The 16,396-nt window shown below is 33.4% G+C and overlaps 1 protein-coding gene across 7 annotated transcripts in view; it reads right to left on the bottom strand.

Annotated features, from left to right (window-relative positions):
* Window positions 1-16,396, bottom strand: part of DCC (DCC netrin 1 receptor) — a 1,370,599-nt gene that overhangs the window by 233,956 nt on the left and 1,120,247 nt on the right. For all 7 annotated transcript variants that reach the window (XM_007486716.2, XM_056824442.1, XM_056824443.1 and 4 more), the window contains exon 13: window positions 10,718-10,859. In XM_007486716.2, the coding sequence (XP_007486778.2) occupies window positions 10,718-10,859 (142 nt within the window). The remainder of the gene's footprint in view (window positions 1-10,717; window positions 10,860-16,396) is intronic.

Here is a 16,396-nt window from a genome sequence, read left to right as displayed (position 1 = left end):
AGGACATTTCTAAGGGACCATAGTTATATCCAGGATCAAAGAGAAAATTATTTTACTTTCCCTTGAGAACATTTCTTATTCAGAATAAAAAGTCAGAGTTCCTTGGGAACCTATCTTTTCCTTTACTCTAATCTATGCATTCATGCATATTCATTATTTTTGTTCTATTTGTTGTTGTTGCCATTATAGAAATGGTATTTTTTCTGTCAAGCTATTGAAGATACAAGGAACCATCAGAATTTAATGATAAATTGCAGGCTTAAAAACGTATCTTTCTGGTTGTCTAAGGAGTAGTTGGAGAAGATCTCTTTGAACTCCAAAACATTCCTGCAGTTACCTAATCACATTTGGAATTATTTTCTAAAGATTTTAGTGTAATACTCAGGAGTTCTTGATACAATTGTTGGGTAAGAGAGCATAAACTAAATAACCTAAACTTTATTTGAGGAAGAAGCATGGCTTACGTGATAGAAAGAACACTGGGTTTAAGGCCAGGCAACTTAGAATATAGCTGAGCTCAGTCTCTTTCCTTACTAGCTATGTGGTCTTAGGCAAATCACTTACTATGTTGGAGTCTTACTTTCCTCAAGTATAAAATGTGGAAGTTTAGTTAGCTGATCTCTAGAGTCACTTCCAGTTCTAAAATTCCATGACTATCTAATTTTTTTTAAAAATCATGATAACCTGGATTGGTGACATTTTCAACCAATATATTGTTCCCCTCATCCCTCTAATGCTAAACCTGTTAGAAAATTGCTGTGCTATTGCTTTCATTTTTCAGTCCATAAAATACCAATACACGTTTATCATTATGTTTATTCTATATTGGCCGTGGAACACAAGAAAACTGTTAAATTTAATCACAAACAACCTCCTGGGAAGAACACTCAAAATTAAAAACAGCACTTTAAAATTTAGCTGACATGGGTTCCCACAATAAAACTGATAGCAGCTATTTAAAATCCTTGTTATAACTCTGAATTACTTTGTTACTGCAGATGTCTCATTATCCTGGGGGAAAAAAAGAAAGAAACACCTGCCTAAGAAATCGGGGCTTGTAAAGAAATTTTAAGTATCTACACCTGAATATTTAAATCACCTAATTAAATCATCTGGTATTTCTAAATTTCTTTCAGCCAAATCAACACACAAATGTGTCTAATAATGATATTTTAAAACCATGTTCAAATTTTGCAAATTTAAATATCAGGCACCACAGTCTCTTCAATGGGATCTATGACTTCCATTTACTACTTAGGGTATGTTAGTCATCAGGAATTCTCTATCTAATTTGACTCTGAAGCCAAGTCATCTTAACTACTAATACATAGAAGTTATTACAGGCTCAAGAGTCCCTTAAAAAAGGATATTCTTTATGTTCTTCCCATAAGCCACTGCTACAAACTGCCAAAAAAACCTGGAAAAATTGATATTGCCTTCATAAATATTATTGTCACTTAAGTGTTTAGGATAAAGAGGCTATCTGATGGTTTCTAAGATTGTCTCAATTACAAATGAGCCCTGACAAACCATCACTTCTATGGCAGGTAATTTGATTGAAACTTGATGGCTTTTTTTTTTACCTTTACCATCTCATCAGGTTTGAACATGCTCCTACAACATAATTACATGCTGTCAGAATTAAGGAGTGACTATCTGACAGAAAGACACTATAGTTATGAAGATTTAATCATAAGCATGAAAAAGAAACCCAAAGGTGGAACCAGGTCTATATGACTTGGGTTTCACCTCATAGTACCAAAATTTAGAGAGGTGCTTATGATTAAAGTAAAGAGTATGAGTAAATGAGTAAAGAGATAAACCTAAGCTTATTTAATTCAGTGAACTGTTAATTAAATACTAAAAATAACTAGTTAAAATATGAAGGTGCAAATGATTATGGTTAAATTTCGATTGAGCACTTCCTTCACCCATTCTAACATCTTTCCCTGCCCCTAGGGCAGCCTTATCAGTAGTTTTCAAGGACATTTTTATTGTACCCTTTTGAGGCAAGAAAGTTGCTAAGTACATATTGGAAGAGAATTAAAATTATAACCTTGTTTAATAATTATTTTGAGAAGAAAAATAATTTATAATCTTCTATACAATCATACTGTTTAGCTGAGTGTATCCCCTTCCATCTGCTAACGCAGTTCATTTGTCAGTTTAGTTCATCGAACATGGCATAAAATATAACATATAGCATAATGTAATATCTAATATAAAATGCCATGGAAAACATGATACACAATAACATGAGAAGGCTCTCTTGCTTTCTGGCAGCCTAATATAGGGACCTCTTGGTATATGAGATTCCTTCACTAGTGTAGATTATGATAGATCACTTCTTCAGTAGCTATATCTTAGGGAATTGTTTGAGACACACAGAGGAGATCAAATATATTTCCCAGAATCTCACAGCTAGTTTCAAAGGCAAGATTTGAATCTTGGTCTTTGATTGTCCTAGCTTAGCAGTCTATTCACCATTCCCTAGAAGCATTTACTATGATATATTAAGTCCTGAAATCCAGTAGTTCAGAATGAGAGATTTCTTCCATCTCATTCCTTTACTCATTTTGCATTTTTGCCCTTTCTACTTCTCAAGCCATTAAGTTATTCTTCACATATGAGTATTCAGCATGTATATACAAACACATACATCCAGTTATAACATGAATTATAATAGCAAAGTCTGGGATTATTAGCCACATTAAAATTAACTGTAACTTTCAAGGAGGAAGCGATGAGTTTTTATGATAGAGGCAAGTGGTACACAATTGATGTTGGATATGGAATTTGAAAAACCTGAGTTCAAAACTGGTCTCAGATACTTTCCAGCTATGTAACCCTGGGTGGGTGGCTTAACCTCTATTTATCTGTTTCCTCAATTTTAAGTTGGAGAAGATAATAGTACTTTCTTTGAAAGGCTGTTGTGAGGTTCAAATGAGATGTTAATGAAAAGCACCTACCACAGTGCCTAAAACTTACAAGGAACTATATAAATGCCTATTCCTTTCCCTTTCATTTGAGACATGTTGAGTGCAAGGTGATGTCAGGTCATACAATCAGGTTATTATTATGTAAGCAATTGGAAATACAGAGAAAGAAAGTGAGGTATAATCAAAAGAACATGGCACTACTTTTCAGCAGATCCCAAATCTACTCAAAGCTCTCTGCCTAATTACAGGCATAATATTGGTCATTCTCTCTAATTTTTAATTTTCTCATGTATATAATGTAGGTGGGAGAATGTAGGAGCTGCTACAAATGTGACCTAAAGTCTAATTTATCATTCAGTTCCAATGATAGCATAGTGGATTCGACACTGAAGTTGGAATAGGAAGGAATTAAGTTGGAATCCAAATTTTTGTTGTTCAGTTGTTTTTCAGTTCTGTTCAATTCTTCCTGATTCCATTTGGGGTTTTCTTGGCAAAGATAGTAGAGTAGGTTGACATTTCCTTCTACAGATTATTTTATAGATGAGTAAACTGAGGCAAAGTAGATTAAATGACTTGCTTGGGGTCATGATTATAGTGTTTAAGGCCAGATTTGAATTCTGGAAGTTTAGTCCTTTCTGTACTTGCCACTTAACCATGATTTATCTCCATTTCAACAGCTACAGAGTAGCATAGTTTGGGCTGAATGATCTTTATTGTTCATTGAGACCTTGAACACTCTGATTCAGTTTTTTAATTTCTTTCCTTCCACTCTTATTGCTTCCTTTATAAGATATCATATGATACATATGAGATCCCATAAGAATTTTTTTGAAAACTTGTTTAAAAAAGTGGAAAGTGGATCATAAATCAAAGGTTATCCTCACCTCTAAAATTCTGCAATTTATGTTATTTGTTGGAGGAACATATGAGACTACTAAGATTATTCAACTGTGATAATTTCTTCTACAAAAAATAAATAATTTCATGCCTCTAGTCTTTTGCCTTTCTCTTAGCATTTATACCTAAAATTTACCCTAATTATTTACTTCTTCCTCTATTCTTTTATCAACTAAATCTTGGGAGAATCTTGACTCAACTTTACCAAGATGATATACTGGAATAGTTCAACCAAAAGCTGCTAGAAGAATCTGTCATTACAAGCCATGTTATTTGTGTTTGTCTACTTTGGAAATACTCTCATGCCCAAATTCATTATGTTGATTAACTTGACTCTCTTGAGATAGAAAATAGGTGTCTTCAACTTATAAAAGAATATGTCTCCTGTAACTTCCAAGTGTATATGTCTTTTGGTGAAAGGAATAGAGTTGGACTTTTAATAATGCATATATATTGGTGGAATAGGCAATGAGTGTGTTTTCCTCCCTGTTTCCCCAATCCCTTTATTATGTGTAAGGCAAAATGAGTCAAATATCTTTTGCCATGACAGTGCATGCTGGAATAGATGAGATTTATGTTCCGGTGAAGATTGGATCATATGACCTTGGATATCTTTTCTGGTTCTGAGATGATGTGATTCTCTGAATACTGACCTGGTCATACAACTACAAGATCATAAACAATTCTGAACATAAATACTACAGAAGCCTTCCTCTGTATCACTGAGGTATATATGAAACCTGACTCTGTGAGACCAAGAGAAAGGTGACATTCTATTTTGGATATATATTTCTCAAGTATGTAAACTAGGAGGAAAATAAAAAGGAAATCTTTCATGTGGCACATCCCTATACCTTCTAGAGACAAAAAAAGATGAATATAATCTAGTCTATTAGATTCTGGTTTTGGATTCAGAAGACTGGGGTTAGATTCCTAATTTTTATACCTTCTGGCTGTGTGATCCTCAGTATTTGATTCACTTTTCTAAATTGCAGTTTTATTATCTCTAAAATGGTTCTGTTAACTCTTACCCTACCTATTCCATAAAGTTATAGTGAGGAAATTTTTTATGAACATAAAGTGCACATAAATTTATGATACTATTCTTCAAAGTTTGTGTTTTGAGATATACCATGCCTTATGAAACAAAAGAAAAGCATTTCACAAGTTTTATGAAAATCATGTGGGTTTATTGGGAAATAGAATATATTTAAGCATATTAAAAGAGCTTATTTTAAAACATTATATACTAATTATTTTTAAATAAGCAAAATATTTGAGTATATTTTTCTTTTAAAATTGCATATATTTTGTTGGCTAAAAAGATCATATTTATTATTCAATAAAAGATTCATCAAGTGTTTGCTTCATCCCAGTCACTGTGTTGAACACTAGTAATATCTAGCAAATTACATACTAATTGGAGGAAAAGGAACTGGGAAAAGGTCTCATGTAGACGATGATTCATGACCTCTGTCCTAAAGAAGGCCATGGGTTCTAGGAGATTGAGGTGCAAAGGAAATTTATATCAAGTACAGAGAAAGCCAGTGCAAAAGTTTGGAAATTGAATATGGGGTGTAATTTTAGAGGAACATCTAACAGGGCATTATGGCTGGATTCAAGAGTCTGAGAAAGGAATAGTATACTACAGGCCTGGAAAAATATATATATATATATATATGATGGGCCAGATTGGGGATAGCTTTGAGACCAAAGAAAGGAAAATTTACATTTGATTCTAGAAGAAAAAAGAAGACACTGAGTTCAGTCACTGATAAGTTGGTTGTGCCCATTACAATTATAAGAAATTTCAGAAGCAGAGTAGGTTTATGGGTAAAAATAAGAAGCCCTGTTTGGGATATGTTGAGTTTATAATACTTATGGGTCAATCAATATCTAATAGCTGACTGAGGATGTGGGACTATAGTTCAGTAAAGAGACTAATATTTGATATATTGATCTTTAATTTATCTGTATAAAGATGGTGGTTGAGTCCACAGAAGTTGATGAGATAATCAATTTGAGAGAGTATAGAGATAAAAGAGAATAAGAATTCCAAAACAGTGCTTGAGATACACTAAGGGTTAATGGACAAGCCAGAAATAAATATACAGAAAAGAGGATTGAGAAAAACTAAGCAAAGGAGAAAGAGAACTAAAAAAGAGTAGTGTCTCAATAACCAAGAGAAGATAAAACTGAGAACTTGATTAATGGTGGCAAATGTTACAAGGAAGTCAAAAAACGTTTAAGAAAAGAGCATTAGATCTGACTACTAAGAGATTATTGGCGAAAGTATTTTAGGCAAAACAATTAAGCCAAAAGAAAAGTTTATGTCAGACTCTAGACTTCAAAGGATTTAAAATAAAGTGAGAAAAGTTCAGCCACTAAGAATATATACCTCTTACAAACAATTTAGCTGGGAAGAGAGGATGAGCTATAGGATGAGAGCAAGCAGGGATGCAAGATCTCATTCAGTTTCTGCTTTTGTTAAAAGATGAAGAGACTTTAGCTTGATTTTTGGCGATAGTGAATAAATCAGTAAATAGGGAGAGATAGGAAAGAGAGAATAAATGACAGTGAGGTTAATCTGTTTTAAAAGATTATGGATACATACAGAAAGGTTGATTTTAGAAAAAGGTGGGGCTATCTATTCATCAGAGAAAAGAGCAGAAAAATAGCATATAATGGAAGATGTTGTCTGTCTGTGGAGTGAAGAGAAATGATGAAAGGAAAACTCCTAGTAAACGACTTCTATTAAATTGTCTGAAAGCAGGATAGAGAAAGAAGTCTGGTAGGACTTATGATTTGATTGGGGCAGAGGATCCAGTAGCAAAACATAGGTTTCCCTTCCTGAGTTCCAGATCTATTAGATAACAAGTGTGTGCTATGCATGAAACTCTTCTGTAATTTACTGCAGTTCCCATTGTCAGCACATAAGTAGAAACAGGAAAGGTGAGAGCAGTTTGGATTTGGGGCATAGTCATCAGATAAGAGAATGAGGAGCCAGAGTGAGGAGAATAAACAAAGAGAATAAACAAAACTGGAATATGCAGGAGTGCATAGCTATTGCAAAGCTAATGACTTGGTCCATCACTAATGTATAGAGATACTGTAAGTCATGGTGAGAACAAAAAGAGGACTTAAGAGCAGGACAACTTAAGAAAAGTAATGAGACTCCAAGATTATGTATAGATAAATATGGAACACTGATGAGTGATGGCAAAAATCAAGGGTATGATAACCAATTTGTATAGCTGAGGTAGATTAGAAAAGTAGGTCATGGTATTATATTGAAGAGCTGAGAAATTTCAGGATTTAAGGGAATGTCAACATGTATTTGAAGACCTTAAGAATGAGAGCTGGATTTAAGGCAAACATTTATTCAAAGAGGGTTAAGAACTACTACACTGCCTCTCATTTGTACACTGCCTCTCATTTGTTCATAATAAAGTGAACTTCATTTTGTATTTGTGATGTTTAATCTCAATATTCTTCAGAGCTCTGTGAGTAGAACTTGCAGATGAGGAAATTTTATAAATACAGATCATCTACTGCTTTATAATTTAGAGTATTAAGAGTTTTCTAGGAACATCTGAAACAGAGAAATGCCCAGTTATAGAGCCAGGAAGTGTCAAGTCAGGATGGCTAGAGAGTCATTATGAACACCAAGACCTTGAACATAAGAGCAACAGAGATTCTTAATTAAAAATGATCTAAGGGGTCCTGGATGAGGAAAAAATACTGGTTTGTTTTAACTAATATTTAGCTTCCTTTTATAGTCCAATGTATTCTAATTTATGCATTTAGAAATAGTCTTCAAAGTCTGCAGACTTCACTAGTCTGACCAACAGATCTATCTCTCTCACAAATGCACACAAACACATTCATGAATACACAGTTAAGAACTCCTTCAATGTACCATGCTGCTTCTCATCTGTACAGTATTTATATTTGTCAAATTTCCTTTTTATTTATATGTAGATTCAACAGAATCTACATAATCATCATCACTGCTAACATTTATATAGCATTTTAAGTATTACAGAATACTTTACAAAATTACTTCATTTTATACTTACATCAAACTTGGCAGGTAGGTGCTATTACTACCCCCATGTTATAGAAGAGGAAAATGAGGAAGAAATAGATTAAGTGACTTGTCCAAAGTCTTATAAGTGTCTGAGGACAGATTAAAACTCAGATCTTCCTGTCTCCAGGTCTAATGCTCCATGACTATGTCTCCTTTCTGCCCTACTCCAAAACTCTACACCCAAGCAATCAAAGATGTTACTCAAAATTGACTGACTTTATCTATTACAAAAATATACCTATTAAGTAGAAAGAGCTATTTATGCAGTTAATGAGACCTTTAAAGTCATCCTTGACTCTTTTCTTTCCCTCAGACCAAATAAATATCAGTCACTGGTGAGTTGCTGTCTATTGTATAATAAATTACCCATATCTCTAGAGAGTATGTTGTCCACTTTTCTTTTAACTCTTAGTGATAATGTTTGGAATTTTCTTGGCAAAGAAACTGAAATAACTTACCATTTCCTTTTCTAGCTCATTTTACATATGAAGAAACTGAGGCAAACATGGTTAAGTGACATGGCAAGGGTCAAATGGATAGTGCTTAAGGCTAGATTTGAACTCAGAAAGATGAATCTTCCTGACACCAGGTCCAACATTCTATCCAATGAGCCATATAACTGCTAACAAGCTGTCCCCTAGAGAGTATATACTTTCCATATTCTCTATTCATCCTGCCAGCACTCTATGCAATTTACCTTTTGTTTCAAATTTGTCAATATTCTCTCATGGTTCCTTGTTTCCGGTTTCTCCCTTCTCTCATTCATCCTTCACATCACTGCCAAAAGTATGTGCTGAGTGCCCTGAAAAGCCCATGTTGCTCCCCTACACACAAATCTCCTTCAGTTTTCTTTGGCTTATAGGATTAGATAATGAAATACTAGTTTATAGGCCAAATGTTTAATGATCTCTATAATCATGTCCCAGCTGAACTTTTCCCTTTAAAGACAGAAACCCCAGAGAAAAACAGACTTCTGTGGTGCAAGGAAATTAGAGCATATGCACATCTCCCCTAAATAACCAATCTTACCTGCCTAGACAAACATATCTACAGAAGGACATCAGGACATTATTCTGATAGTAGTAATCTAAAAAGTAGGAAGCAAGCCTGAGGGTGTTTATGATGAACTAGGTTGGGAATGGAGTTTGGTGACAGAAAGTGATCAAAGTGTTGCAGAAGGAATGATTTTTAATGTGACTGTGGGGAAGCACAAGTAGCTTAGTTGATGTGAGATGATGCTTGAATTTGTGAATATTATTTCAGTGGAGATGTCTAGCAATTTTAAAAATGTACAGCTGTGGTAGTTCATGGAAAATTTATCATGGGATAATAGATTTTGAGATGGAAGGGACCTTAGAGAATCATTTCTAACCTCATTTAACAGAAGAGGAAATAGACAGTGGTTAAGAATTTTGCCCAGGGTCACATAGAAAGTAAATTTCGAAGGCAGAATTCAAATTTAGCTCTCACTGACTCCAGATCCAGGGTTATGGGCAACAAATTCCTTCCCTTTCTCCTAGTAATATTTATCTTCAAAACTTAATCTTATATAAGGGAAAAGAAAGGCTTTAATTTAGTCTTGAGACCACTCTACCTGGGTGCAGTGACTCTTATTGTTATAAGCTGTCATTCTGATATATCTGAGTGAGGACGTAACTAGGATGGATACAACTGTTCTAGAGAGCAATATGGAACCATTCCAAAAGGGCCATAAAACTATGTATACCCGTTAATTCAACAATAGCAACAATAGCACAATCAAAGAGATGAGGAGGTGTTGGGGAGTAATGACAGGACTCAGAGAGATCAGAGATCAGTAAACTAATGCCAAACTCAGAAAAGGATCCATTTGTACAAAAATATTTTAGCAAGCTTTTTTTTTTTTTTGTAGTGGCAAAGAACTGGAAAATGAGGGTGTCATACAGTAATTGGGGAATGGTTAAAAAGTGCTGATAAATCATTGTAATGGGATACTATTGAGCCATAAGAAATGACAAATAGAATAAATCCAGAAAAACCTGGAAAGGCTTACATGAATTGATGCAAAGTGAAGTGAGCAGAATCAGAAGAACACCATATACAGAAACAAATAATGTATAATGATCAACTGTGAAGGACTAAACTTATTAGCAAAACAAGTTCCAAGATAATCCCAAGGGACTAATGAAAAATGTTTTCTATAGCCAAAGAAGGAAATGTTGGAGTCTGATTACACATTAAAGCATGCCATTTTTCGCTTTATTTCTTTCATGAGCTTTTTATTTGATGTGTTAAATGTGTCTTCTCTTACAGAATGAGGAGGTATGGAAATATATATTGCATGATAGCAATGATATAACCTATATCAGAATATTTAGCATCTCAAGGAAAGGGTAGGTAAGGGAACGGTGGAAGACAATTTGACATTTGAATATCAGATAATTGTCAAAAATTATTTCTACACATAACAGAAAAAAGTTAAAGATGAAATTATAATTGAGAAATTTTAAGAAGCTGTCTCTGCATAGCATATTTTAAATGAATTGAATTAAACTGAATCATTAGAAAAAGAATGAAGTTAATATAGATTGAACTTGCAAAGTACCAAAGTTGAACCATCAATTAAGATAAATTAAGAAGCAAAATCTTTGATGATAGCATAATGCAGAAAATAAAGGTAAAAATATAGAGATAGCCAATAAATGTCACCATCTAGGTAAGATATCAATATTCTCTTGAAATAAACGTATATTATATTCCAAAGTACTTAATTCATCAAAATCTTTCAAGAAGACACCATGTGAACACTGACCTGTGAATAAGTACCAGAGGTTGTTTGGCTCTAAAGTTTCCATCTCACCCCGGCGGGTTGTCTTTCTGTGTCGGATTTTATAGCCAGTAATAAATCCATTTTGTGTGCCTGGTGGTGGAGGTAGCCAACTCACTTTGATACTCTGTAAAACAAAAGAGGTTAATGTGAAAAATTCATCAAGGGTAAAAAAGACTGATCTTTGTGAGTTCAAATATGGCCTCAGACACTTACTAGCTGTGTGACCCTCTGCAAGTCACTTATCCCTGCTTGCCTCACTTTCTTCAACTGTAAAATCAGTTGGAGGATGAAATAGCAAACTACCCCAGTATCTATTTTTAAACCAATTTTACATAATTTTCCTTAAGTACTCTTAGGAGAGCACTTACAAAGGTAGAGACCTTTCAGTCAAATGAGGACACTTGATTTTTCTTGTACATGAGATACCATTTCTCACCTCTGTGACTTTGAATAGTCTATTCACTATATCTTCTATGCTCTTTTGACTCATTTCTACCTCCTAGAGCCCCAACTCTCTTCAAGATTCCACTTATATGCTGTTTCCTTTGGGAACTTTTCTTAATTTTGACCATTGTTACTATACTCCCAAAATTACTTTAAATTAAATTAAATATTTAAATATTTCCTGATTTGTGTTTAATTTATTTTCCCCAGCCAAATATGTTTCTTGAAGTCAGGCACTTCTTAGTTTTTACCTTTGTACTATTCACTGAACAGAGTGAATAGGAATATTAGTGCTTAATAAATATTAGTTGAATCGAGTTTGTGGCAAAAGTCTATTGGTCTGTGTTTTCTGAAATTAATTTGGCAGTTTGAGATGCCAAGCACAAAGCCCTATACAAAGGACTTATTCCTACAAGTTATCTCCTGGACTTAGCAAGTATCACCTTTGAAAGTTGAGTACAATTGTCATCACTGGGATCAGAGGTAGTAGAGGGTCAGAATCAGAATAAGAAGCTGAGTCAGGAGCATCAAGGCAATCCAAGGTTATAAAAATGGGTAGGGAAGGAGGGAAGTCATACTCCAGGGTATAGTCACTTGATTGGCCCAGATATAGCTGGCATTCCTGAGCCACATAAACACTCTGAAGTCAGGCAGATACTAGTCAGAGCAATGTCAAAGATGAAAACTGGGGAAATGGGCAGAGATATCAAAGGGAACTGGGGAGTTGTAGCTTGTGGCAAGGATTTAAGGTAAACTAGGCAAACAATCAGGAATCTGGATATAAGGACAAAATCTGAGATGGGGATAAGAATCAGCAAGCAAAGATAAGAATCCTGATAAGAGAAATGTCAGTCACTTTTATTAAGAGCTTATCCTATGCTCAATTCTAATGCTAAGAAAGGCAAAAGTTCTAATTAGGGCGATGGTATTTTTAAAACGATAAATACAAGACATGTATAGTGCTAAACAAGAGGAAATCTCTGAGGGAAAAAATTAGCAATGGAAGGATAAGAAAGGTTCTTTGCAGAAGGTAAGGTTTAAACTATGTCTTGAAGAAAGCCAAGAAGACCAGAAGGGAGAGTTGAGAAGGAAAAGGATGACAGACATAGGGGACAGTCACTGAAAAGGCAAGAAATCAGAGCTAGGAAATGGAATATATGAAAAGAACAGCAAGGCCAGTGTTGCTGGAAGGAGCAAGATTGTGTAGGGCTTTAAAAACCATGCTGAGTATTTTATATTTAGTTTCAATGGAAATAGGCAGTCACTGAAGTTTGAGGGGCAAATAGTGATGTGCTTAGACCTGTAGGAAGAACACTTTGGCAGCTAAATGGTTTGTAATAGAGAGATTTGAAAAAGGTTATTGCTATAGTCCAAGCAAGAGGCAATACGTATCTGCACCAGAGTTTAGGCAGTAGAAAGACAAGGGATTCAGGCAAGAAAGGATGTACAATAGGAAGACTTTGAAATAGCCTTCTACCTTAGCCAGAAAGCCTTTGCTTTGACTTCCTTCTGGGTTAGGAAGTTGTCCCAGAGCATGGAGGCAAAAAGGGATGAATAGATGTACCTGGTTGGGTACATTTGTAATTATTGATATATAATTTCAAAATTCATTAGATTAGCACTATTCTATCTATAAATGAAATATTGTAGGGTATCCTCAATATGCAAAAGAACAACATTGCTTTTTCTGGCTACAATGTCTCTGTAGGCACTTAAGAGGCAAATTATGTAAGGACAAATTATTGTTATGGAATATTAAAGGTCTCACAATTAAATAAGCAATATAAAAATTCAAAATCATTAAAGTAAATTAAAAAACTTTGTTTATAAGTTTTAAAAAATCTATAAGATCAACTAGCAGAAAGAACTGATTTTTAAAATGTGGAAATTAAACCTCACAGAGATGAAGTTACATAGCTAGTCATTGATAGAAGGGGGATAATCATCATCAGAAGACCAATATAGCTAAGATTGGAACTTTTTCTTTCTTTTCATTTTTATGCATAGCAGGCACTCATTGAGACCTGGCTTTCTCCTGATGACATGACTTTCCTGGTCCTCTCAAGTACTAACTATACATTCAGTCCAACCTGCTAATACTTGAGATAAGGGAGCCAAAAATACTGATTGTAACCAGTTGACATAACTCCAATTCAGGTTATCTAGCATCTAGGCATCTTAAATGCAACATGTCCGCATCCTTCTTCTCTAGAATTTCCCTATAATTTTAAAGAACAACTTCCCAGTATTCCAAGTTCAAAATCTTGGTGTCTTATTCAACTTCTCAACCCACATATCTAATCCTTTGCCAAATCTTAACCCTTCACAACATTTCTTATTTATTTCTTTCTGCCCACACACATGAAGCCACCCAGTTTCAAGTCCTTATTATCTAGTACCTGGATAATAATCTCCTCACTGGTACTGCTTTATTAAAGTATATGTACTTTCATTAAATTGAGTTCCCAAGTGGCATAGATTAAGTTATATTCACCATTTCCATCATCATTTATGCACAAAAGTAATAAAATAGTATTTCTTTTTGCATAAATTTAAATGAACATTTTTCAGTACTTCAAGCATTGAAAGACTATAAGGCACTTAAAATTGGTCGTTGTAATCACTAGGATGTGAGTTTATTCAAGTTTCTCACTTTAACCAAGCAGGCATTTCATTGATTTAATTGTATTTCTTCTATAATATAACTTGTTGAGTTCTCTTTTCCAGTCCATTCAGTCATTCTATTCAATTTTCAAGGTTTATATTCATTGTGCATTTCCCTTCTTGAATTCCTGTTAAATTACTTTAAAAAATAATATTAGGTGCCTTTAGTTTAATTTGCTTGAAATTAGTATTTGTCTTTTTTCCTCATATATTCCTACCAGTTCTCTGCCCATATATAGATGGATGATTTCTTTTATTTTTTTATTTTTCTTTTATCATTTTTTGATAATATTTTGATATTTATTTTATCAACTTTTATTGATGAAATGATTTTTTTAACATTTCCTTTACTCAAGGAAAACAAAAATATGAGTCAGGAGGCTCCCTAACCTATGCAGTTCTCTTTTTTTTTTTTTTTAGTGATTTTGTGTGTGCATGTTCCTTAACTATTATAAATAATAATTATCATCTTTGCTCTACTAATCTTTCTGAAACTACTTCTGTCTTTATTGATCATAGATTTGGTCATAATTATTATTACTTTGTTTCTCAACAACAAAAAAAAGTTATACTTTCTCTCCAACCATTTTGCTTAATGGTTAAGATAAAGGAGTCAGAATACTTATTGCTAACTGATTATATAACTCCAATTCAGCTCTTTTTGACTTATTTCAGCATTATACACTCTGTGCCATCTAGGCATCTTAAAAGCAATGTGTCCAAATCTAAACGTAATAGTCCATTCTTTTCCATTAAAAACAAAAACACTGAGATAATGTCTATCTTATTATGATGTATGAACTAGTTCTTTTTCTATTAGATTGCTTTTTGTTTGTGGAATGTCTGGTGAATAGCTTTTCTCCACACAACTTATATTAGAAAGATTTCATTATGTTGTAAGAAAAATATTTAAAGGTTTTTTTTTTGTTTCATTTTGAATAAAGTGAATATTAGTATAGAATGAGAATAATCCCATAGATTTTATACAGGACTACAGGGTTCAGAACCTCTCAGATTCTAATCCATGTTTTATTATAAATAAGCTTCCCATTAGACAGTGAGCTACTTGAGGGTAAATAAAGTTATTTTTTGGTTGTTTTGCATTTCTTTGAAGCACCAGCGATTATCAAAATATTGAGTACATAGTAAGCACTTAATAAATGGCAGACTTTCCTTTGGCCATTTAAATGACTGGCATTTTAGTGTGCTCATTTGAAAAGCAAGTATGGTTTTTACAGTTGATAAAAATGACTAGAAATCATTCACAAAGTAAAATATATAATAATTTAATGATTGCACAAATATAGATTTTAGACAGATGACAATTTGTATTACCATGTCTTATAATTTAATACTTTTCAACATGATTTACTAATGTAAACAATTATATCTTCCTCGTATCAGGAGTTGAACCCCTTGCAGAGCTAGCTATTTATTTGGATTTCTGTCTTTGGAAGTAGTTAGTTCTTTCATTCTCTCTTCTCATCTCACCAATTCTCATTTTTATTTAAGTTCCAGATACATTTTTTGCCTCTTTTAAAGAATACTTTTGAACTGATTTCCAGCATATGCAAACAAATTGCAAAGATATGACAATTCTTTCAGTTCTGTTCAATTTTTTTTTCAGTTTCTCTAGAAAGGATATAACAAAAACCTCAAATCATATTATTTTGAAAAGTTAATGTCTATTGTATAAATAATGAAATGAATTAAAGTTTATAGACATCCTACTTTAAATGGCAATTTACTTAACCTTCTTTTGGAACCCTTTGGGGCATATTCCATAGTCACTATCATTGCTAGTAATCTATTAACCCACAAAGCTACCTAAATTAGGGAAAAAAAAAAGGTTTACTCTGAGCACAACCTGATCTTTGTAGTGTGATTTAAGGGCATTATTGAGCCCCCTCAACTACCATTAATCCACTTAATTTATTCTATTATGTCTTGAATAAGAATGTGTCCTTTAAAAAATAATATAGAAAATCCTTAAAGTCTTAAAATAGTGTTGTGGTTGATCTGTATAGCACAGAGCTTGGCATATAATAAATTCTTAATACATGTTTATTGATTGATTGCCTGGAGTCAGGAAGACGTGTCTCTTATATTTACTATCTGTATGATGAGGAACAAGTTATTTAACTTCTCTGACTTTCAGATTCCTAAAATAAGAACAATAAGATCTTTAGTATGTATTTCACATAGTTGTAAGAATCAAATGTAATAATTAATGAACAGAGTTTTGCAAACATTAAAGTGTTCTACCAAAGCTATTATAATGACAACTCAACATACCCCTCACAGAGCTGATGTAAAGAAAGTTCTGTAAGTCTTAAAATGTGAGTCATTATAATTGACATTTTTATTATAATGATTATTAATGAAAGGAAAAGGCAACTTTTAAAAAACATATAAGTACCCTTAAAATTACATGGCCACCATAGTAATTATGTCCCTGTAATGTTCTGTGGCCCTCTTTTCCTAGATAATTATTCTTTAAATAGTAAAATTATAATTCTTTGTCTTCCTCATCATATTCTTGCAAAACTATTT

The sequence above is a fragment of the Monodelphis domestica genome, chromosome 3 (genome assembly GCF_027887165.1).
Source record: "Monodelphis domestica isolate mMonDom1 chromosome 3, mMonDom1.pri, whole genome shotgun sequence".
In the NCBI taxonomy this organism is placed as follows: domain Eukaryota; kingdom Metazoa; phylum Chordata; class Mammalia; order Didelphimorphia; family Didelphidae; genus Monodelphis; species Monodelphis domestica.
This window is presented reverse-complemented; position numbering and strand designations above follow the sequence as displayed.